The following is a 25,692-nucleotide window of genomic DNA, read 5'->3' as shown; positions in this document are numbered from 1 at the left end:
ATCTGTGCATCGGCTGTTTATGATCCAATTGACATTTTGAGACGGACGAATATGTCTCTAATTTGAGAGACATTGAAATAAGAAAGACTTATTAAGACAAACAAAACATTTAATTAAGCTTAGAATAAATACCATTTCTTTTATTTTTTTAATATGGTCTAAATGAAACTGCATAATATTTTATTGATGCAATTTACACGATTATTCAACGCAACCAATAGGTTTTGAATTTTAGAGATAATTATGGGATATATCAAACTGAAACAAACGTTTATGACTATAATGTACTGAAAGTACGGCAATGAGTTCACATCTCGACCGAGTTTTTACAATGTTTCATTGTACATCTTTACCATCCTCTCCCCCTTAGTCTGCTGAACCGTTGGGGCACCACACATCATCTGTCGACCGATTTCCTCCTTTCCTCTTTGTATTTTATCTTATGTAGAATCACTTCCAGGGCGGAAAACGTTAAATGAGTACCTGGGCATTAGTTGGCGAAAGTAAGTTGGTTATTTGTTGTGCCGGGCCCAATGACACCCTTGTTGACCGAAATAGATGACCTTTATACGGGGCAAGGTTTGAATGGGGGGGGGGGGACTTCACTTTTTCTTTTGTCACTCTTCGTCACCGCAGCGATGTCACCATTAGGAATTACACTCTGGGGCTTTGCAGGAAACATTGAGGGCGTTTTTCCAGGTGCCTCCCGTCTCAACAAATGTCCTTGCATTGTTTCTTAAACGTTGGTCCGCGGACCCCTTGACGACCGAAGGGGGTCCGCAGAAAGAGGGAAATTGTATACTACTAAGATAACGTCTTCACTAAAAACAGTTTATCCTATCGGATAATTTGAATAATAATTAACTCGCCCCTGAATACTGTTTAATATGTCTATTACGTACTATTCTATGACGACCTGACCCTAAATCAAAGATTTGAGAACATTCTTTACTTGGATAGTCATGATTGGGTCTTGCACTTTTTTTTTTGCGAGTGGACAAACTCAGATCCGAATCATAGTTGAATCAATACTAATGCTGGAGCAGCTTTTTAAAAGATAACGAGGAACTTAAACTAATGTGTAGAGGCGCGGTGGCTGAGCGGGGACCGGGGTTCGAATCCTGGTGAAGACTGGGATTTTTAATTTCGGGATCTTCGGGCGCCTCTGAGTCTACCCAGCTCTAATGGGTAACTGACATTAATTAGGGAAAAGTAAAGGCGTTTGGTCGTTGTGCTGGCCACATGAAACCCTTGTTAACCATAGGCCACAGAAACAGATGACCTTTACATCATCTGCCCTATAGACCACAAGGTCTGAAAGGGGGGACTTTTTTTAAAACCCAATGTGTAAACAAGAAGACCACAAATCCTAGTTACAAAAAACACATTCCAAATTTATATCCAGAATTATGGGTCATTGTCAAGACGTTGTTGAACTGCTTTCCGGTCTTCGTGTTCAGTACAACTTGAATTCATTGCCGTCATGAATACATTTAAGAAACAGACTCGAAATTTGAGTTCGCTGGGCCGGGCATGAATAGACTCATAAAATCTCATCAGCCCCCTTCTACACATTGTTTTTTTTTTATATTTGTTATTTTATATAATCTGCATTTAAAGATAAAAAGATTGGGAACCTCTGTAGCTGTGCAATGAGAAGCCTAATAAAGAAGCCATGGTGATGCCATTTTCCAATATCGTGACCTACATAGTAAAACTAAATTAGAAAGCCTAATTATTGTTGTGTGTTACTCGGGGGTCTTAATATTGTTATAAACCTGGTGGTGGCACAGATGGGGGTAGTGGTGTGTGTGTGTGTGTGTGTATAATCACCCGCCCCCCTAGATTTACATGATCATGTATTTATTACCTTGTATAACTAAACAATCTCGTCACCCTAGACTTACATGACCATGTACTTACTACCTAAACAGCCCCCGCCTCCTAGACTTATATGACCATGTACCTACTACCTAAACAGCCCCCGCCTCCTAGACTTATATGACCATGCACTTACTACCTAAACAGCCCCCGCCTCCTAGACTTATATGACCATGTACCTACTACCTAAACAGCCCACGCCTCCTAGACTTATATGACCATGTACCTACTACCTAAACAGCCCCCGCCTCCTAGACTTATATGACCATGTACCTACTACCTAAACAGCCCCCGCCCCCTTGACTTACATGACCATGTACTTGAAGTAATAAAGCTCCATTGGAACAATCAGAAGTAGACTTGGGCCCCCATCTTCCTCTTCAGTGCCCATAACGTACATGACCAGCACTCCTTTACTGCTGTTGATGTACGCGACGTACTCGTACAGCTGGGAAACAAAAATGGGGAGAACAACTTAAGCTGTTTTTTTTTTAAAAGCATTTCTTCATATCAAGCTCAACAAGATTTCACAGAGAGTGTGTGTTATAAAACAAACTCTCGCGTGTGCCCATGGATTAGCAATGATATATTTACACATTTTCAGCAAGAATATCGAATATATCGTTAGCCATATTCTTAACTTCTTTCATACAAAATGTTAATATTACCAAAAATGTTAATTTTACAGCTGGATTTCCTGCGATCAATTACATCCTGCGTGACCGTGTGGTATGCGCTCTGGGCTGTAGTTCGGTAGTCTCGATGGTTGTGTATTCAAACCCTTTCCGCTGCCATCCCTTGTCGTCCTGAGGCAGGTTTCTACTAGGATGAGATTAGCTTCTAATTTTGAAAAAAAAAACGAAAAACATCCGAAACATGTAAAAAACATTTTTACATTACAAGCGCAAGACCTTGCTTAGGGCTAACATGAACATGACATGAATTTCTACACTTAGACATAGAGATAACAAACGAATATTCACACTTAACCAGAGTGACACCTTTAGTAAAATCACTAAATTTAGAAAGCCTTCAGGACAGAAGACTCAAAAGTAAAGTAGCTACTATACATAAAACACTGAACCATAATCTTCAAATACAAAAACAAAATTTAATAAAATACTCTGAAAGACACAAAGATAAAGGTACATTCCTCGTCCCATATGCTAGGACAAATTTGTACAAACACTCCTTCTTCCCTAGTGCTATTAGAGCATGGAAAGGGTTGCCTGAGCTAGCCAGGAAAACCAGTGACTTGGCCGAATTTAAGTCATTGGTTAATATGCATGACTAAATGCATGACGCGTAGGACGTAATCATCTTCTTTTTTGAAGTAACGTCTGTATCATATAAGATAAGAAGATAGAGATTCATGACAACATGAGAGTAATGATGAGTGTGTACAACTCACGTATAATGCCCCTTTGCCCCAGTCATGGACTTCATTTTGATTGGTGAAAGTAATATCTTTACGAAATTGATTCCAAGTCTGCATTTATCGCTATCAGACTAGCTGCCGACATTTACATAGGAGCAGGGCCTTTTATTAAGCACCAATCACCATATTGGTGGCGCCATAGCTGAGGGGTTAAGCGCTTGTCTTCCGAACTAGAGGTCCTGGATTCGAATCCAAGTGAAAACTGTGATTTTGGATTTCGAAATTTTCAGGGGGGCCCCCTGAGTCCACCAAACTCTAATGGGAACCTGAATTAAGTTGAGAAAAATTAAAGGCAGTTGGTCGTTGTGCTGGCCACATGACACCCTGTTCGTTAACCGTTGGCCAAAGTAACAGATGACCTAACATCAGAGAAACCTTTTTTTTTTTCTTTAATCACCATCTTAATCCCTTATTAGCTTGGCTCTTAATAGGCTGGTTAATTGGGTGTTCTAGATCTAAAGTCTTACTTAATAAAATAAAGCTGAATATTATTTGGTTTATAACTAACTATATCTAGACTACACACACACATTATGTTGAGACGAAAAGCTCCTAGTTCTTCATTATTCTCTGTCATTTGTAAGTCTCCATGCACTAAGGATGGAGTTAATTCAAGAGATCCAGCTCCATGCAAAAGATTTATCACTGTTTGAATGGCTTCCCCTTCGCTGTCAAATGGTTTAACAGAAAGTAACAGTAGATTCTTTTCTACGGTACAAGTAAATAGATAAATAAGAAAAAGTTTAGAAGAAAGTGGGCAGACCCAAGCAAACCTGGAAGAGGTCAGTCATCAGTGAAGATGGGGATACTGGAGTGACATGGGAGCAGATGAAGAAAGCTGCTCAGAACCGAGTTGGGTGGAGAGGTGTGGTTGCGGCCCTAAGCTCCACTGGGAGAGCACAGAATTAAGTCAAGTTAGTCAATTAAGAAATGGGATTTTTTTTCCCTTTTACTTTTGTTGATCAGTTATTAAACGCTTGAGGACTTAATGAAAAGAAGGATAACTCATTGGTTCTACAAAGCAAATCTGAATACAGAGTGGTCCGCCCCCAGTGTCAAAGCTTTGTGATAACTTAGACAAAATTTCTGTTTTAGACATAAATAAAGGAGGTGGAAGCTGTTCTTAGAAATGCTATGAAATGAAAAAGTAATGAATACAGAGATTCATAACTCCTAAGATCACAAAGTCTACTGTATAGAACAAGACAGACATCTACGTACTTGTAACCAATCATTGATATTGGTTAGGTACTTCGGAACAACTTTTTCCCCCGTTGGATACACATCAAAGTAAGTATGAACCTCTGTGTTTGGACTCCCAGCCAGCACGACGGTGAAGCCTTCTATTGAGTCGGTATGCTCCTTAAAAAGAATAAACTCTCTCCCGTAGCTCTCTTGAGGAAGCATCATTTCTGGAATACAGAATGAGGAAAATATAGGGGTTCAGTCAGTGATGCCGAACCCGTAAACCCGAATGCTAAATCCAGTTTCTTATCCCATCCTCAAAAAAAGTAAAAAAAAAAGTAAAAACTTCTGAACGCATCCTGAAGACAATGGCGTTTGGTTCCATGGGACTACACATTTTGTTTGATGTGACGCGCATGCTGGAACTGTTTGTCCCACATGCTGGTGGGGGGGGGTGAGGTGGATGAGTGGTTAGGAGTTGGCTTTCGAACCTGGGGTCCTGGGTTCGAATCTCAGTGAAGACTGTGATTTTGAATTTCGGGGATTTAAGGGCGCCCCTGAATCCACCCAACACAAATGGTTACCTGACTTAAGTTGGGGAAAGTAAAGGCGGTTGGTCGTTGTGCTGGCCACGCAACACCCTGCTCGTTGACCGTTGGCGAAATAAACCTTAACATCATCTGCCCTATAGATCACAAGATCTAAAGGAAATTTTTTTTTTTACATGTTGGTGAAGGCATCATGAAGATATGTTACCTGAACTGAGCCAGCCAGGAAAACCAGTGACTTGGCAGAATTAAAGTCATTGGTTAACATGCATGACTAGATGCATGACGAGTAGGACGTATCATCTTCTTTTTTGAAGTAACGTCTGTATTATGTAAGACAAGATAAGAGGAAACAGCTACGTAAATATTGATCTGGAAACTAGTACAAAAATTGATCTGGAACTAACTAGTCCAAATATTGAGCTGGAACTAACTAGTCCAAATATTGATCAGGAAACTAACTAGTCCAAATATTGATCTGGGAATAACTAGTCCAGATATTGATCTGGAACTAACTAGTACAAAAATTGATCTGGAACTAACTAGTCCAAATATTGATCAGGAAACTAACTAGTCCAAATATTGATCTGGGAATAACTAGTCCAGATATTGATCTGGAACTAACTAGTACAAAAATTGATCTGGAACTAACTAGTCCAAATATTGATCTGGAACTAACTAGTCCAAATATTGATCAGGAAACTAACTAGTCCAAATATTGATCTGGGAATAACTAGTCCAGATATTGATCTGGAACTAACTAGTACAAAAATTGATCTGGAACTAACTAGTCCAAATATTGATCTGGAACTAACTAGTCCAAATATTGATCAGGAAACTAACTAGTCCAAATATTGATCTGGGAATAACTAGTCCAGATATTGATCTGGAACTAACTAGTACAAATATTGATCTGGAACTAACTAGTCCAAATATTGATCTGGAACTAACTAATCCAAATATTGAACAAAAAACTAACTAGTCCAAATATTGATCTGGAACTAACTAGTCCAAATATTGATCTGGAACTAACTAGTCTAAATATTGATCTGGAACTAACTAATCCAAAATATTGATCTGGAACTAACTAGTCTAAAAATTGATCTGGAAACTAACTAGTCCAAATATTGATCTGGAACAAACTAGTCCAAATATTGATCAGGAAACTAACTAGTCCAAATATTGATCTGGGAATAACTAGTCCAGATATTGATCTGGAACTAACTAGTACAAAAATTGATCTGAAACTAACTAGTCCAAATATTGATCTGGAACTAACTAGTCCAAATATTGATCTGGAACTAACTAGTCCAGATATTGATCTGGAACTAACTAGTCCAAATATTAATCTGGAACTAACTAGTCCAAATATTGATCTGGGAACTAACTAGTCCAAAAAAAAAAGGAAAAAAGAAATAAGAATATCAAAAGTTGAAAATTGTTTTTTGGACCAGTAAGTAAAGTTCCCTTTTCAGACCCTGCGATCAATAGGGCAGATGATGTAAAGGTCATCAGTTTCTGTGGCCAACGCTTTAAGTGGCGAGGCGACCAAAGTCCCGGTATCAAAAATCATAGTCTTCACAAGGATTCCAACCCGGGACGCCGGTTCAGAAGCCAAGCGCCTCATCGCTCAGCCACCAATGCAAATAGAATCATTTATTTAATTGACAGCAGGTAAATGGCACAACTAAGAAAAATAGTGAAACATTTTACCAACTAAGTAATTCTCCACATATCTTTGTGCAGGTTGACAAAACATTTGGTCGTTGGGTGACCGACAATTTCCAGTAACCAGGCCAAACGGCTTTTCTCCAGTAACTACAGAACCTGGGCGAACAAAGGGGAACAGACCAACTTAAAACATAAAACAAGAAAATAAAGAAAACGATAGCTTTTTTAACACAAACACTATGCAAGGGTAAGAACCGCTTATTACTGACATTTATCTGAAATGAATGTATAAAGCTTAATTTAGTCCATATAAAACTAAATTTATCAATTAGTACTAAATGATTAAATAATTGGATAATTTCTAGATTTCTTCTTCTGTATTGGTTATCGACTATGAATTTATTATGCAAAATTTTAACTTGATCCCCTAATGGGAAGTGAGAGAAAAAAAAACGGGTAAAATCGTAATAAGGGGATTAAATCCATATATAGATCGCATCTTTCGTTAAGCAGCAGTTATTTCCCTTATTTCGATATCAAACAAAGTAATTAATAACCAAAAATTAATGCTCTAATTGGTTAATATTTTTAATTTGATTCAGGTTTTGTTTGGTAGAAGACTAATTATGCAACATTAAAATTTGATTCTAGAATGAGAAATGAAAAAAAAAATATGTTCAAACTTTTGAACACACAAACAGAAAGACAAAGTGAGTTGAAAAAGGCTAAGCTTTGTAAATAGAACTAACACATACAAGTTAAAGTTAGCGCCTGAAATGATCACACATGTTCTTCTAGGTGGCATTAGGTTGGAGGTTATAAACCTAGTCCAACGTTGTTATAGGAATGCCCAACGTGATATCTTAATACCCAACGTGGTATAGGAATGCCCAACGTGATATCCTAATACCCAACGTGGTATAGGAATGCCCAACGTGATATCCTAATACCCAACGTGGTATAGGAATGCCCAACGTGATATCCTAATACCCAACGTGGTATAGGAATGCCCAACGTGATATCTGAATACCCAACGTGGTATAGGAATGCCCAACGTGATATCTGAATACCCAACGTGGTATAGGAATGCCAAACGTGATATCCTAATACCCAACGTGGTATAGGAATGCCCAACGTGGTATAGGAATGCCCAACGTGGTATAGGAATGCCCAACGTGGGATGGGAATGCCCAACGTGGTATAGGAATGCCCAACGTGATATCTTAATATCCAACGTGGAATAGGAATGCCCAACGTGGGAGCTTAATACCCAACGTGGTATAGGAAAGCCCAACGTGATATCTTAATACCCAACGTGGTATAGGAATGCCCAACGTGATATCCTAATACCCAACGTGGTATAGGAATGCCCAACGTGGTATAGGAATGCCCAACGTGGTATAGGAATGCCCAACGTGGGATGGGAATGCCCAACGTGGTATAGGAATGCCCAACGTGATATCTTAATATCCAACGTGGAATAGGAATGCCCAACGTGGGAGCTTAATACCCAACGTGGTATAGGAAAGCCCAACGTGATATCTTAATACCCAACGTGGTATAGGAATGCCCAACGTGATATAGGAATGCCCAACGTCGGATGGGAATGCCCAACGTGGGATAGGAATGCCCAACTTGATATCTTAATACCCAACGTGGTATAGGAATGCCCAACGTGGTATAGGAATGCCCAACGTGGTATAGGAATGCCCAACGTGGTATAGGAATGCCCAACGTGGTATAGGAATGCCCAACGTGGTATAGGAATGCCCAACGTGGGAAGGGAATGCCCAACGTGGTATAGGAATCCCCAACGTGGGATGGGAATGCCCAACGTGGTATTGGAATGCCCAACGTGATATCTTAATATCCAACGTGGAATAGGAATGCCCAACGTGGGAGCTTAACGTGATATCTTAATACCCAACGTGGTATAGGAATGCCCAACGTGATATCCTAATACCCAACGTGGTATAGGAATGCCCAACGTGATATCTTAATACCCAACGTGGTATAGGAATGCCCAACGTGATATCCTAATACCCAACGTGGTATAGGAATGCCCAACGTGATATCCTAATACCCAACGTGGTATAGGAATGCCCAACGTGATATCTTAATACTTAACGTGGTATAGGAATGCCCAACGTGTTATAGGAATGCCCAACGTGGTATAGGAATGCCCAACGTGGGATAGGTATGCCCAACTTGGTTTAGGATTGCCCAACGTGGTATTTGAATGTTCTACGAGATATCTGAATGCACCACATGGTATCTGATGGAGTTGATAAACCCCTTTTCAAACCTCGATATGTATGTTTCTAATGGCGATAGTTAATGCGGATATAATATGGCCAGCACTATGACCAACCACCTTTACTTTCCCCAACTAATGTCAAGCACCCATTGGAGTTGGGTGGACTCAAGGACGTCTCGGATTGGAAGCCAAGCGCTTTACCACTCAGCCACAATCCCCCACCCCTGAATTAAAAGTTTTAAAGCGGAGATGTCTTACCAGTAAGTGAACCTTTACAGCCTCTGATGTCACATGACGTAACAGCATACGGTTTGAACCTGTAATGCCAGTAAATTAGCGGAAGTATTGATTCACTATACGTTTCTTATTTGTAATATAGATGGAGATATATATTCATGAAGACTTTCAACCCTACCCTATCTCAAATTTTGTGTAGCACTACAACGCAGATTGGAATTAACATCCAACCAACTTATTTGAAAAAAAATTATGTATGGGTTATTTATTAATTAAAGATTTGCTTTCTTGTATCATTCTTATGTAAATACAAATGACATCGTTGTATATAACTTATACCAATGGAATTAGGACTTTTTCCTATGTGAATGGATTTATTACACACTTTTAGGTTCAAATCTTTTAAAGTCAGTATAAAGACCTATTACATTCGACAAATATAGTATAGTAGACAATAGACTTATATATATATATATATATATATAAACGAATGTTGTTCTTATTACAAAGCTTTTTACATTTACTGAAACAGCTGTTGCATAATTTTAAACAAGGCATTATACTCCAATTATAAATGGATGTTACATAGTACTTTATTGAGTTATCCCCCTTGCTATGATAATGAAATCTTCATCTTCGAATACATTTAACACATATTTATGTTATTATGAGTTCATAAAAAATGATCAAGTTTTAATAGATTTCTGAGACTCAAAAGTACATCAAATAAAACAACATTAATGGAAAAAAAAATCAGAAAATACCGAAATATTTGTAATTTGAGGGATTCGCCATTTTTAATGATGACACCGCTGTGGTTGTAGGAGAAATCTGATTGGTTGCTATGGAAGACAATGGTTACGGTGTTTGGTTCCTCGCTAGTCAACAGGACTAAGGAATACCTGGAACTAGAGTCATGGTGACATTTTATTTGTTTCCGCACATTGTAACAACTGAGAGTGAGAACGAGATCCTTATGAACAATTCCAAGAACGTTTATCTTAACTATGGTCCACAAAACTTAAACATTTTTTTTTTTTAGGAAACCTCAGCATTGTGCTTTCAAATAAGCATTTTCATCACGCCTCTTTTCTTTGCCTCTTTTGTGGGCTTTCTTTCTTTGCCTCTCTTTTGGGCCTTTTTGTCTCTTTTTTGGGCCCTTATTTTAATTGAAACATTTTTACATTTTACGTACATATTCAGTATGTAAGGAATTAAACAATAGTATGATGCATAATTCTCTATGGCCTCGTTCAGTCGCGAAGCGACTATGGATCATCTCATGGAAATAAGTTGAATGCCTGGGCATTAGCTGTGGTCGGAACGATGTCGCCCACGCATCAGTTCCCCCACTCCAAGCAGTGCCGATACAGTTTGGGGTCAGCGGCGTCACGGGTTTTACTAGAGTATAGCACTGAGTGCTGCAAACTGCCTTAGGGTCACCAGCTTCTGATTTTTTATCAGCTTCGACTCCCGATAAACATTAAAGTTGTATGTATATAGTAGATTAAAGTAACTTCAAGATCGGACTAACTAAATCTTGGTCCGTCTTGTGAAGATTGATTTCCGCCCTTTGTCTTATGGTGATCTACTTTAGTTCTTTGTGTTGAAAGTCCAAACGTCAATAAATGTTTGTTTTTCTGTTAGTGAATTATTGCCGCCTTTTTATTTTAAAAATGATAACCTATTACATTTAATTAGCGGTAGGCTTATTACAATTATGACATAATACTAATTGAAAAAAAAAAGGGTTATGGTTAATGTCATTTAAAATTAGTGTCTAACCTAGAGACATTTTCAATCTCCTTATAACAATGGAAATCCTGAGTTAAGGGGTTGTCGTCTCTGTCAATAATAAAACTACTGACATCATTTTAATCCTAGTAAATCCTAAAAAAAAAATACTAATACAAAAAGTTCAAAACTTTAAATTTTTTAAAAATAAAGTTTGAAATTTTAATAAAAAATTGTCTGAACTAGAAAGCTACTGAACATTAAAACCATTATAAACAAGAGTCCTTAGAAGTTTTAGTTGTGGTAACGACTGTCTTGTTCTTTTATCTTGTTGTATATTATTAAATCACCTCGATAGGTAGATGTAATTTTCCTTGTCTTGGATTGTGACTTTTTAAAACAAAAATCTCATAGAGACTGTGCTAAATGATTACATCAGCTACAGTGAATCTATCTGCTACAACATAGACTTTGTGTTTTAGATGACCATTCAGTTCCTTTAACACAATTGTTTGAGACTCTTGTGTCATCAGAACCATTAGTAATTATGTTTCTATATTCTGGCCTCTGTTCAAACACCAAGCGATTCTGTAAATGATAAGTCTTGAAGGTCAGGTTGTGTTCTTTGGAGGTATTTAGCTATACTACAAGTTCCTGATATACTTTTCCCGTCATTTCGATTTAATGAGGGTACCTTTTCTGAGTATTTAATATTCTTTTTGTACTTTTCATTAAGATACAGTATGGTGGCGATGTAGCCATATTAGTGTTGATTGCTAGGATTGTCGTCATTTCAGCTGTCTTTTCGAGAGTGTAGGAAGTATTGTTGCAGTTTTGGTGAACTTTACGTTATTTAGGAACTCAATCAACTCAATACAGGTCAATTCAGGATGAGAACTTGAGACCCCTCTATAGGTAACCAAGCGTTTTTCTATGTTTTAATGTTTAATTGCAATAAAATTAAAAATATAAATGTTATTCATTCCATTTTATACCAAAATTTTATGTGTCAAAGTAAATTAACGAGAAATAACCAATTGGCGCTAATTCACATTTAGAAAGCCCCTTACCCCAAAGTCACAGCGTGGTACTTTGCGCCCCATCCGGCTACTGGCACCGCCCTGAAGGTCTCCTGGCCCTTTTTGCCTTCATTGATACTGACCATAATGTTGACAGGCCAGGAACTTAAGATGTAATTGACCGGGATGACGCCTGGTCCTGGTTCCGGGCTGTAAACAGTGAAAGTCATACAAGTATTGAAATGAAATTATATAATGTCGAAACATTATAACGTATTACGGTTGCTATGGAATATGTGTAGTGGCGTAGGTAGGGTAAAGGTGGGGACATAAAAATTCGAAAGTTCATCCCCGGGCCCCTACTTGAGTGGGTCCACAGACGAATGTTCAAATAGTGTCACGAGTCGAGTCTGTGACCTATTTCGACCAGTTTCTAGAAGCGAGTTCAAACCAGTGCAAGTGTCCAGCGTAAACAAGTTAATTTTAGATATCCAATCAAAGAAAAGGGTTAAGGGAAAAAAATAGCACATGCCAGCTTCTAGAAGGTCAAAGTTACTAAAATAATTATCTGAGAAGGTTCCATGATTCTGGAACGTACGATCAAAGAAAGTATAAATTAGGGGAAAGTCAGTTAGACGGGGTCCTCGCATAGTAGTAGTTCTTGTAGAGCGATGGTCCTCGCTCAGTCCTCGATTAGTAATGTTTTGTGATATTAGTGGGTCCATTAGTTAAAGTTTTATAAGTTGAAGTTGAAGTTATACTAAGTGAAGTTTCATGTATCTTTAAGTTTTATTTATGAAGTATCAAGTCAAGTTGTTATTGAATTGAGAAGTTAATTTTATGTGAAAGTTGAAGAAGTTTTATTAAAGAAGTTTTAAGAAAATACAGAGAGATGTTTCTTTCTTCATTCCATATGAATTTATCAGCTTATTAATACAATCCTTCGGCCAGTTCGTCACAAGTAGATTATTTTGCATGAAATATTTAGGCCAGTGACTTGTAATATTGCTATTCACGTTGTTATATACGTTAGTGACCCAGTTGCATGTATTCTAGATTAAATCTTTCCATGCGGGGTTACTCTCAGGGAGTAACCTGAGTTCTATATTATTAAGCTATACATTTATTATTAAGTACATTATCACATATCATGATGTTATCTTATCTTCTTCTTATCTTATATAATACAGAATTTACTTCAAAAAAGAAGATGATTACGTCCTACGCGTCATGCATTAAATGTCCAAATGCCAGGGTCACTAAAGAAATCGTCCCCCAGCCCCTCAGCCAGGGCACTGAATATGTTTGTGTTTGTATTGGTGGATGAATCCTGATGTAACCTATAGAGAGAATCGATGAATATGAATGGATTGAAGAAAAAAAGGCGAGAACGGCTAATTCAAGAGTCTTGACCAGACTTATCGTATAACAAGAGCAGCTTTTTTGAAGAGAGTTGAACCGAGACCATTCGTTCCACAAGGCCTGAACACTGTCTTGCAACGTCACAATCTGTGGGCAGTTTAGACCAATACATCTTGGCCACGTCACAGGTCTGTTTGCTACATGTTTAAAAAAAAACATTGACGTGGCTACTATTTCTTGCTGTTAATGAGTACACTCACTAGTAGTTCGGCTCTATGTACAGGTCCTTTGGGTGTGTGAAGTTGACCTCTAGGGTTATATTGTTATCCATCCGATGATTTGGTTTGAAATAGGACTGCTGCTGGATTTGGACCTATGCAAAACAAGGATTTCATGATTGCACATTTTCAAAACATACAAAACAATCAAAGTTATTTCTGTGAACGAAATTCGTCCTATAATGTTCCAATACTTTTCAGTGGTAAAACAGTGATATTATCTGATATTTGGACGCACACGTAAGGATCTTATCTTCTTCTCTTATATAATACAGACGTTACTTCAAAAAAGAAGATGATTACGTCCTACGCGTCATGCATTTAGTCATGCATATTAACCAATGACTTAAATTCTGCCAAGTCACTGGTTTTCCTGGCTAGCTCAGGCAACCCATTCCATACTCTAATAGCACTAGGGAAGAAGGAGTACTTGTACAAATTTGTACTTGCATATGGGACGAGAAATGTGCCTTTATCTTTGTGTCTTTAGGAGTATTTTATATTTCAGTGTTTTATGTATAATTGCTACTTTACTTTTGAGTCTTCTGTCCTGAGGCTTTCTAAATTTAGTGATTATACAAAGGGTGTTACTCTAGTCAAATGTGAATAATCATTTGTTATGAATCTCACTGCTCTATTTTGTGTATGTTCCAGTTTCTTAATGTTTTCTTGAATGGTCCCAAACGGAGGATGCATATTCTATTATTGGCCTAACCAAGGCCTCACTGGGAAGTCGAGCCTACACTACCAGAGGCGTAGTGAGCAAAACGCCCCCCCACCTCGCGGGGCAAGGTACTTCTCAATTCCTTCTAGTTCTACATGTGCTGGTATCATTGTGTGGGGCCTTTCTGACTCTTGTTTTTTTTTTTTTTTGTTTTTTTTTTTGCGTTTCTTCTTTTCTATTAAAAACTTTCACATTTTACAAACATGTTGAGTATGAGAGAAACTAAACAATAGTGGAAAGCATGATCAAGTTAAAACATAATTAGTAGATTATGGTCCTAGAAGATTGAACTAGTTCTAACATATCCAAATGGAAAATAATTGTCGAATTAGAGGTATCACGTATTACTAGTAGCAAATACAAGATACAAATGTTATTTTTATTTGTAGCTTTTAAGCGACGTACTCACCAACCCAAAACGTGAGCAGATTTTTTTATTTCAATAATGAAACTTTGTATCAGGATAGGTTAAATATCTTTTGTTTTAAAAGGATTAAAAGGAAATACTCTCCATTCTTTAATCTCTTCCGGCTAGAGTTACATTTCTTTAACTGCTTCTTGTTTTCATTTTAATTTGTGTGCTATTCGGCCTATATGAGTTTGCTTTTTTTCCCGTTTCCCTCTATTTGCTGGGATCAATTGGCTATGTATTAAAGTTATAATCTGGGTTATTCAACTCAACTCACTTGTACATTGCTCTGCGTGTACTCGGTGTAGATATGCAGGTACACACTTGGGATCTTGCTGCTAAAGGTGCTGAGATCTTTGGTGAGGAACCCTGGTGTCGAAATGAGAAACTCAGTCCCCGAAGCTGTGCTCACGGCTGTCACAGCTGAGACACACGCCAAATGAACAAACAGACAGAAAAACTAAATTTAATCTAAATTTTAAAATTTTTGCTTTGAGTATGGAGTAATGGAGTTGCTAAGAGTGTTTGACAAGCCTGACATGTATCGAATGTTCTATATTATACCAAATGGAGAGTATGGCGTTGGGAGTGGTTAGAACCCGCGAACATCGTGAACAAAAGTCTAAAACACTCGCCTACGGTGACGGCCCACCCAGTTATGTTGTATAAGGTGATCAGACGTCCCGACTTAGGCGGGACATTCCCCGCTTTGGACCGTTTCTCACTTTTTTTCATAAAATGTCCGGGCGGGATGGCAAATGTTCCGTCATGCATGAAAACCCACAGTAGAGGGAGTAGAAGTACAGATAATGTGGCTAAAGCTACTTACGAGATAGATATTTCTCCAGGACCATCAGCGTTACCAGAAGAAAAACATTTAACATAGTCTTACTTGCTTACTTGCTTACTGGCCTCGAACTCGACTGATGGTAGCCATAACCTAGAAGTAGAAATACAATAGCTGGAATATTCTGTAAGTAGAGGGGTCAAAAACTTGAAAATAATATGGAAAGACAAAGACATAGCCATCAAAATCAGACTGATACGCTCCGTGGTCATGGGCACATTCTAATATGCTTGTGAGTCTTGGACTGCAGAGCTAGAGAGGAGGATCCTAGCAATCGAATTGAGATGCTACAGGAAGATCCAAGGTGTCACATTTAAAGACCGCATCACAAACCAAGAGATTAGAGACAGGGTTACTGCAGCGATTGGACCCCATGATGACCTGCTAACTATCGTAAAAAAAAAAAACAACGCAAGCTTAAATCTATGGCCATATTACAAGGTATTCGGGGCTCGCAAGGACCTTCCTTCAGGGAACAATACTAGGGAAAGAAGAAGAGGCAAACAGAGAAAGCGATGGATAGACAACATAAGGGAATGGATGGGCGTGCAATTGAATGAGGTTCTAACTGAGGCTAAAGACAGAGAGGAAATTTGAGTACGATCGACTGTTGCTTTTGCATGGGTCCCCATGAATTTTCTTTTTATACTTGACTTGTTGTTTCTGCTGTGTGGTTACCCCAGACGAGAATAAGGACTTAGAATAACTTTTCATAATAAAAATTAAACGTGTTCTGTCTTTAACGATGGAGAGGTAGTTCTGTGTTTTAAAAAAGCATATTCAAATTTTAACGAAACCTGTAATATATTGTCAGGTTTGAGTATTTCATTTTCTTTTGAAATTTTGTTCGACCTCACAAAACAAATTAATAATGAACCTGAACACGTGGTTGAACTTTATTGGAAAACTTTTTAAAAAATCAGGTTTAGAGAGAAAAATAATTTATTCAGTTTGTGTAAAGCTAAATTAGGTTATTGATTCTTAGATATTATTTACATTTGTTGTATCCGTTTAATCTTGCTAAAGAATTTCCCACTTATTCTCTCTGTCACTCTCACGCTTTCTGTATTTCTCTCACTGTCACTCTCTCTCTCTCTCACTGTCTGTCTCTCTCTGTCACTCTCTTTTTCTTAGTCTGTTTGTATGTCTCTCTCACTCTTTCTCTCTCTCTCTGTCTCTCTCTCACTTTCTGATTCTTTATCTGTCTGTCTCCCTCTGTCACTCTTTATCTCTCTCTCTCTGTCTCTCTCTCACTTTATGATTCTGTCTGTCACTCTCACTCTTTGTCTGTCACTCTCTATCTAAGTTTCTCTCTCTGTCTCTCTAACACATTAATGATTAGATTAGTGATTAGAGTAACACCTTTAGTAAAATCACTAAACTTAGAAACCCTTCGTGAAAGAAGACTTATAAGTAAAGTAGCAATTATACGTAAATCACTAAACCATAATTTTCAGATACTAAAACTAAACATAAAAAAATACACAAAGATAAAGGCACATTCCTTGTTTGTTATGCTAGGACAAATTTATACAGGTGCTCCTAATTTCCTGTGCTATTAGAGAACTAATGGGTTGCCTGATTCAGCCAGGAAAACCAATGACTTGAATTTAAGTCATCGATTAACATTCATGACTAGATTGACCTAGGAACACGCGTAGGGCGTAAATCATCTTCTTTTTTGAAGTAACGTCTGTATTTCAGTTTTAAATATAGTCTATAATAAGATATAGACCTTGACTAGATTTAAGCCTAGATCTTACATTAGACCCCAAATTCTAGATTCTAGACAAATTTCAGGGCTATTGTAGTCAAGTCAAGTATTAGGACATAACGTAAGCTTTAAATTATTCTGAATCTACTATCTATATAGTTATATATATATATATATAGATCTAGATTAGAAATACTACAAATAGTATTTGAAATAGTGTAGATCTTCTTAACCATAAAGCCATGTCAGAGTATCCCTAATTCAAAATTTACCCCTGATTTATTCATCAGAACTAATGCATATTGAAGCAGTGTTAACTTCACCAGTTGATGTCTGGAAAAGCTTTCGAAAACCACTCCATGTTATAAAAAAAAAGAGGCTTCATTTCCTATGTCATAGAAAATCTAGATTGTATTTTTTTTTTTTGTTTTACATTTAAATCCGGTTAATATTTTAAGTTGTGTCAGTGAAGCTCACAGCAGTGCAGCGTTATCAAATGTTTGGCGTATTCATTCACAGAGTACGCATCACACTGCGTGGACTGTATGCATCGCTAGGATAATATATAAAAACTATCATTACCCAACGGCTACGCCCGTTGATTTGTTCCCATGCTCAATATCAGTGTTTCCCAACGAGGGGTGCGCGTAGCCCCATGGGTACGGGAGAGTTTGAACGGTGATGTATATGATTTTTACAAATACCAGTTTATCATATCCAGTTAATAAATTACAATTACTAAAAAAATAAGTTTTAATTTACATTTTTATTATTAGGAATTTGAAGAATAATTCCTACAACGATCTTGAAATGGATCGGGACGTTAGGATCTCCGCTAGCACGTGCCCTTTTTCTAAGTTAGTAAGATATTAATATTTTTTACCTCATGTTCAAATATGTAAACACCAAGAAACCAAACCTAAAACCAATTTAATACTTTAATGTAAGAGAGTTGGCAGAGTTTTCTTATTACCAAATTAGACACAATCCCGAGTGGTGCTCATAGTTTACATGTTAAAACAAAAATACATTCGCTAAGGCAAAAATTTATAGGTCAAGTAGTTAGGAACCCAACAAACTTTCCCTTGACAATTAATTAACTATTATGGTTTAAGATTAAGTAGTCTTCTTCCAATACACAATGATGCTCTTCACTATTTTGGTACAGTCACTCATCCATTTTACAGATCTATTTCAAGAATTTTACCTAGTAATGAACATTTAATACACAACAAAACCAAAGAATCATACACAACACTTAAAAAGCTGTTACAGGAAAGCATAGTGAATAGGATTAAGTGGGGGAGAGTTCTTGGGGTGACAGAATTCAAGGACACATTCATAAACCTACACAGCAAACATGTCCCACCAAAAGCTAGAGAGATTAGTTATAGACTTATCTTTGGGATGACCCCTATGGTTAGAAGACGGGCAAATGACCGTGAATGTATATTATGCCACCTTGAAAATGCTGATAATGAGAAACATATGTATTTGGAATGTCCATTATTCCTTCAAGTTAGAAGTACTGTAATGGACCTATTGGAAGCAAACCGTGGCAATTATGTAAATGTTAACTTGTCTATTATTTTAAACAAGCTGCCAAAACTAAAAAATAAAATGATACATAACTTTAACTTGATTATTGTTTCCGAATACAGGAATCTTGTTTGGGCTACCTGGCTCAAATGTCTACATAATAAAAAGGTGTTTGATCCTAATCACTTGGAATTAACATTTAGAAAAATAATGGACTTTAGGGTAGAGAATTATCTAGTTTGATTTTCATATACCTGTACAATGCTCATGTAGTTTTTCATAAATAGGGTGTTGGGGGTCAGGGATATCTGATATTGTGTTGATTGTTCTGAAGTAGAGTATACTTGTATCATTTTTCTGTCTTTAGGGGGTTCATTGGTTAGGTAGTATGTCTTTGATATTAAATAATATTTCTATTACTATTATTATATTTTTAGGTTAATCACTTTTCAATTGTTTATGATTTAATACTTGTGAATTATGAGAACTTACAAATAAAAACCTATATATATATATCTATAAAAAGCCCACAAAAGAGGCAAGATGACCTAAAAAAGAGGCACATAAAGCCCAAAAAAGAGGCAAAGAAAAGAGGCTTAAGGCCCATGGATTTCTATGATGATAAAGCTAAAATTGAATAGCACAAATTCTGAGGTTTCCTTCAAAAAAAAAAAAAGGGTTACACACATGTCAAAAGTTTGGGGAATCATTGTTCTATATCTGTATTGTTTTTGATATACATTGTATTTTTCCATTTTCACCCAGAATGCTCCTTGCCATACTCTGTCGAAAGCTTTCTTTTAATCAATGAAGCCATCAAAATGATGTTTTTCGTATTGAAGGTATTTCTTGCAGGATTTTTTTCTGTTGTGCTGCGATCATGTGTAAATCCTGCTTGCTCCTCTGATATAATCTTGTCAATTATTGTTTTTTTGACGGCTTAATCTAATTTTTAACAGGGCCTCGCTGGGCTGGCGTGATGGTGATGTAGTCTAGAAAGTTCAGATTAAGGCCAATGTGTGCCCCCGTCAGACTTGGCAAGACCTTGATGTGTTGGATAAGTTGACAGGCTTAGGCAGCATCATGGCAAAAGATGAGAATGCATGCAGGGACGTAGCGTGCCAAATAGAAAAGGCAAGGAGCATTTTCCAAAGATTGTGACCTGTTTGAAGAAGCCTAATTGAATCTTAAATCTAGACAGTAAAAAGCTTTAATGAAAATATTTTTATTACAAATAGGAATTAGACACAATAGCAAAATGAGTGATTGAGTCCAAATTTGGTTAGTTGAAAGAAAAAATATAATTGAAAGTCTGAGGTGATATACGAACGACTATTAAAATAAAGTTTTTTGTAAGTCAGACCTTATGTCTTCTGTTTAAGTCAGACCTTGTGTCTTCTGTTTATGTCAGATCTTGTGTCTTCTGTTTAAGTCAGACCTTGTGTCTTCTGTTTATGTCAGACCTTATGTCTTCTGTTTAAGTCAGACCTTATGTCTTCTGTTTATGTCAGACCTTGTGTCTTCTGTTTAAGTCAGACGTTGTGTCTTTTGAGTAGGTCAGATCTTGATTCTTCTGCGTAAGTTAGGCCTTGTTTTTTTTTCTGTATAAATAAGACACACGCGTACACACACACACACGGAATCAATGTCTGATCAATTAAATTTCATAATAAAATAAAAAGTTGAAATGTTTTAGCTACTACTCAAACCATCCCATCCCCGGCTCCTTGTAAAGCAATCGTTACCAAACTATAACTATATAGATCTGTGCACAAAACTAATTGCTGATGACATTTCGCTTGGAAAGGTGAATTATTGAGTTAAGTGCATTTTAAAAATGGCTTCTTCTAATTTCGCGCCATCTTCATGTTAGCTGAAATCTAGCGAAGTGCTGCTATTGACTCCTACTTCTAAATTCATTTATTTTCTCACAGAAAGATCGCTGGCAGATGAGAGTGTGCACTTGGTGGTCGCAGGGCTTAGTTCAACAAAGTCACTTACTTTAATTTTAATATATATTCCCAACAGGAAACTTTTCAATAAATTCAATACATGATACATTTATATTTCAAACTCTTTTAAATAATATCATACAGAGAAAGAGAGAATCGCTTAAAGATTTTTAACATAAAAAAAATAAACTTTAGGATACGATTTTAACATTTTGCTTTCACAGAGATTAAGCAAGACATCTATCACAAAAACAGACTTAAGAACTGTTCTCTTGTCCATTAAGTAAGTAAAAAAGTAAAGTTTCCCTTTCAGACCTAACGATCTATGGGGCAGATGATGTTAAGGTCATCTGTTTCTATGGCCAACGGTTAACGAGCAGGATAACATGTGGCCAGCACAACGACCAACCGCCTTTACTTTCCCCAACTAAAGTCAGGTACCCATTAGAGTTGGGTGGACTCAGGGACGCCCTAAAAATCCAGAAATTCAAAATCCCAGCCTTCACCGAGATTCGAACCCAGGACCTCAGGCTCAGACGCCAAGCGCTTAACCACACAGCCACCGCACCACCCTTGTCCATTACAACTTGAAATAAAATCCAACGTTCTGATATAAGCTTCACGTGTAAAGTTTCTGTAAAACTTTGGTATGAACGTATCGTTACTTTTCTTCTGTTATAATGTTTTTTTATGAAGATATTATTAGCTCCTTCATCGTGGTCGAAGATGAGCACATTTCAGTACATAGGACTAAAAATTAAAGTAGCTATTAAACATAAATCACTAAACCAGAATTTAGACATAGAAAAATAAAACTTAATGAAACACTCAGAAGGACACAAAGATATAGACACACACATCATTGCAATCGCAAGAAAAAAATCGTACAATTGCTCCTTCTGGTGTCATTAGATAATGGAATGGGTTGCCTGAATCAGCCAGAAAAAACAACGACTTAGTAGAGTTTAAGTCATTAATTAACATGCATGACTAGATTGGCACATGAATTGCTTAGGACGTAATTAACTTCTTTTTTTGAAGTAACGTCTGTAATATATAAGATAAGATAAGACTGTCAAGTCCATTTCTCGCTTTCAAATGCCAGCCATATATATAGCATGGGTCAGTTGAGTCTATTGAAGATAGGCCTGCTGCTTCTCTTAGCCTTTTGTTAGCCTTATTTGTTCGTGCTGTCCACTCTCCTTGACGCGTATCTTAAGACTCACGGCTACACAACACAAGGAGCGACCAAGAGCTTGTGTTTCCCAGCCGTGATGTCAGTCTAAGAGTTTGTGTTTCCCAGCCGTGATGTCAGTCTAAGAGTTTGTGTTTCCCAGCCGTGATGTCAGTCTAAGAGTTTGTGTTTCCCAGCCGTGAAGTCAGTCTAAGAGTTTGTGTTTCCCAGCCGTGATGTCAGTCTAAGAACGTGTGTTTCCCAGACGTGATGTCAATCTAAGAGTTTGTGTTTCCCAGCCGTGATGTCAGTCTAAGAACGTGTGTTTCCCAGACGTGATGTCAATCTAAGAGTTTGTGTTTCCCAGCCGTGATGTCAGTCTAAGAACGTGTTTCCCAGCCGTGATGTCAGTGTAAGAGTTTGTGTTTCCCAGCCGTGATGTCAGTCTAAGAACGTGTGTTTCCCAGCCGTGATGTCAGTCTAAGAGCTTGTGTTTCCCAGTCGTGACGTCAATCTAAGAACTTGTGTTTCCCAGTCGTGACATCAATCTAAGAGCTTGTGTTTCCCAGCCGTGACCTCAATCTTAGAGCTTGTGTTTCCCAGCTGTGATGTCAATCTATGAGCTTGTGTTTCCCAGCCGTGACGTCAATTTCACACTCCTTGACGATCCTCTTAACGGTGTTTAGTAACGCGTGTGTAGTCCACCCCACTCCCACTCCCTTGCGAGCGTTTTTAAGCACACAGCTGCACATAACGAGTCGTTTAGGGATTCGATTTTCTGGCATACGGACTAAACGTCCCGCCGACAGAAATCGGAATCTTTGAGGTTTGGGATACTGTTCATCTGTGACAACTGTAAGACTTCAACCTTTGTTATGCAGTCAAATAGTTCTCATTATCACAATGTCAAAAGCACCTGTTTTAGATGTCATCGATATATTGTAATCTATAGTAATGGGAACTAAACTAAATTGTAAAAGTTAAACTAAAACAAGTTTCAACTAAAATAAAGTAGTTAAACTAAACGTTTATATTGAATTTCCAAAATTTTGTTAAACTAAACTAAAGAAAATTAATTAAAATATACAAACTGTTTATAACTTTTTTGTTTTGGGGGGGAGGGGGGATGAGCTAGACCTATATAGCTATAATATCCGACTGTATACCTACGGTTCGATCTAATTCTTTTAAAATTGTATAAATATTTATCCATATAACAATCAGTAATAAGGAAGACGTTTCTTACATAAACTTTAATGCACAATAAAAAAAAATTTTAAAGTCTAAATAAATATGTGTGCTTGTATTTTTGCCTTGAATTAAAAGCTTTAAAAAAGAATGGTTCTCTTTTTTTTTAAAAAAATTATGTTAACTTATTATATAACAGAAAATCTTAGTTATACCAGTTAAGTTAAAAATCTCATTAAAATATAACGGATACACAATTTTAAATCTAGTAACCAAAGGAATAGAAACGAAATCGTTGAAATTTTAAGAAACATTTGACCTGTATAACTATTTTATAGTGTAAAGTACATGCTTGACTAACCATGCAAATGTGCTATTTTCTTGTCTGACCACTAAAAATACAACTAACACTATTGCATAACCGTTAAAGGCGCAGGACAAAAGAACTCGGGGTGGTCTAGTCATTATGGTCTGCACACTTGGCCTACATGTGTAGATCTATCAGGTTGTTAAAATCAGTTGGGCACACAGTCTATTTACTTTTTCGGCAGGGAGGGTGTGTAACTATTTTAGTGTAAGGATAAATCTACGATCAAGCTTGACTAACCATGCCAGTGTGATATCTCCTTGACTGACCACTCAACATTAAGCAAATGCTATTGCGTAATGCGCAATGAAAAAAAAAAGCAGGGTAGTCTCGTAGTATCATGTTTGTAAAATGTTTGTTTGTAAAATGTTTTACATGTTTCGGATGTTCCTTCAGAGTTGAAGATAATTACTTCCTAGTCCAAACCTCCCGCAGGACGACGGGGGATGGGAGCGGGCAGGGTTTGAACCCGGGACCATCGATAAATCTGAACGACAGTCCAGCGCGCAAACCGCACGACCAGGCAGCCATCGACTACAAAGGTACAGTACACTAGGCCTACATGTGTATGTCTAGCTGACCAGGTTGTTAAAATCATTTGGACACAGTCTATTTACTTTATGGTCAGAGAGGGTGTGGATTAAGATTTTTTTTTCTATAGTTGGTTATCCTAATGCTTTTAGATCTATATAGGCCCAGGGGCGGACCGGCTATATGGGCATTTGGGTAAATGCCCGGTGGGCCGGTACCCAAATGGACCGGTAGGGCCACCGAAATGGCCTGATCGAAGTCACTATGGCACATATCAAGTTGTTAAAGGTTTTATAATATTTTTATTATGTTATTATCATTATTTTTATAAAAGGCCCTTTGAGCGTCGTGTTTAAAAAAAATCTTTCACAGACAAAGCAGTGTAATACTATTTTAATCTAACACATTTTCCGAAAATAAAATGTAGAATGTAGACAGTGCTACTAGTAGGCTTCATCTTTTTAGGGCCTACATAATTGCTGATTTAAAAAGACTCTATATTGCTTATTAAGATATAGAGTTTCACTGTATGCATGCATATCGATACATTATCAAACTTAACAATGATTTTTAAGGACCGATACACCTAGACATAGATGCCCATCACATGATAGAGAATTTGTGGGCCGAATTTTATAGAATTGCCCGGGCCGATTTTGACACACAGTCCGCCCCTGTATAGGCCTAACAGTCGATTTAGACTCAAAAGTAAGTCTTAAGACTATAAAAAGAGTCTACTTGATGTTCCTGCAGTTAATAAATTATTGTTTGCCGCAAATGAATTGATGAAAACCACTAAATATTGACCTAACTCACTAATTCCCACTATAAACAGAAATGAAACACCTCCACGTGACTCACACAAAAATTAAAAGCAACCCCATTCATATTGTAGAGGCTTTTGGAGAAATGTTACAGCAACATTTTATAATAGGCCTACTGCTACTTTTAGTTGCAGATATAGACTCCCATAACTTCTACCAGCATTTTACTTTACCCTCTTCAAATGCAGACGGACTAAATTTGTTGTTAACTGCATAATTTTTTTTTTATAACCAAAGTTACTGATATCACATGATCAGAAAACAGAGATGTGCGTTTCAACACTGACCACATGTTGAAAAGTTGTACAGATTTTAGCTTAACTTTTTAGTTAGTAATTTAACAAATTAATTAAACTAGGATTTTTAACTTTTCACTAAACTTTTTTTTCTAGTTAAACTTTGGCCTTAATAAAAATTTTTTTAGTTAAACTAAAAGTTTCTAACTTTTTAGTTAACTTTTGCCCATCACTAGTAATCTATAATTAATAACATTTTAAAGTTTTTAGCTCAAGATTTGAGTTTGAGTTTGAGTTTTGAGTTTTTGGCACCTCGGCACAATTTAGGCCATGTCGTGCCCGATTAGAATTAATAACCCTAAGCCTTGTTTTAGCAAAATAGATGGCTTACGAAAGTAGCCTAATTATTATTTAACTTATAAGTCGTTTTAGTACTTTTCTTTGTTTTTAATATATATATATATTTCTTTCTTTCTTTCCTAAAGAGATTGCTATGATGGAACCCAAGGTTATGGGGAAGAACTATTGACAACAAAGAAATATAACATTCATGAAAAAGGTTACCTCTACAATGCTA

At 37.1% G+C, this 25,692-nt stretch overlaps 1 protein-coding gene across 7 annotated transcripts in view; it reads right to left on the bottom strand.

Moving 5' to 3' along the window:
• Nucleotides 1-17,738, bottom strand: part of LOC106061488 (uncharacterized) — a 37,984-nt gene extending 20,246 nt beyond the window's left edge. For 2 of the 7 annotated variants that reach the window (XM_056016854.1, XM_056016856.1), the window contains exons 1-10: nucleotides 17,577-17,735; nucleotides 15,573-15,683; nucleotides 15,021-15,166; nucleotides 13,593-13,705; nucleotides 12,022-12,180; nucleotides 9,982-10,125; nucleotides 9,239-9,297; nucleotides 6,766-6,879; nucleotides 4,541-4,731; nucleotides 2,190-2,329 (exon numbers count right to left, since the gene is read on the bottom strand). In XM_056016854.1, the coding sequence (XP_055872829.1) occupies nucleotides 2,190-2,329; nucleotides 4,541-4,731; nucleotides 6,766-6,879; nucleotides 9,239-9,297; nucleotides 9,982-10,125; nucleotides 12,022-12,180; nucleotides 13,593-13,705; nucleotides 15,021-15,166; nucleotides 15,573-15,627 (1,121 nt within the window). In that variant the 5' untranslated portion in view covers nucleotides 15,628-15,683; nucleotides 17,577-17,735. Of the gene's footprint in view, nucleotides 1-2,189; nucleotides 2,330-4,540; nucleotides 4,732-6,765; nucleotides 6,880-9,238; nucleotides 9,298-9,981; nucleotides 10,126-12,021; nucleotides 12,181-13,592; nucleotides 13,706-15,020; nucleotides 15,167-15,572; nucleotides 15,684-17,576 lie in introns of all 7 variants that reach the window. The other 5 variants (XM_056016857.1, XM_056016855.1, XM_056016860.1 and 2 more) reach the window with 5 other exon arrangements.
• Nucleotides 17,739-25,692: the final 7,954 nt, after the last annotated feature.

Source organism: Biomphalaria glabrata, chromosome 18, assembly GCF_947242115.1.
Source record: "Biomphalaria glabrata chromosome 18, xgBioGlab47.1, whole genome shotgun sequence".
NCBI classification, from domain to species: domain Eukaryota; kingdom Metazoa; phylum Mollusca; class Gastropoda; family Planorbidae; genus Biomphalaria; species Biomphalaria glabrata.
The sequence above is the reverse complement of the archived record's forward strand: the minus strand, read 5'-3'. Positions and strand labels throughout refer to the sequence as shown.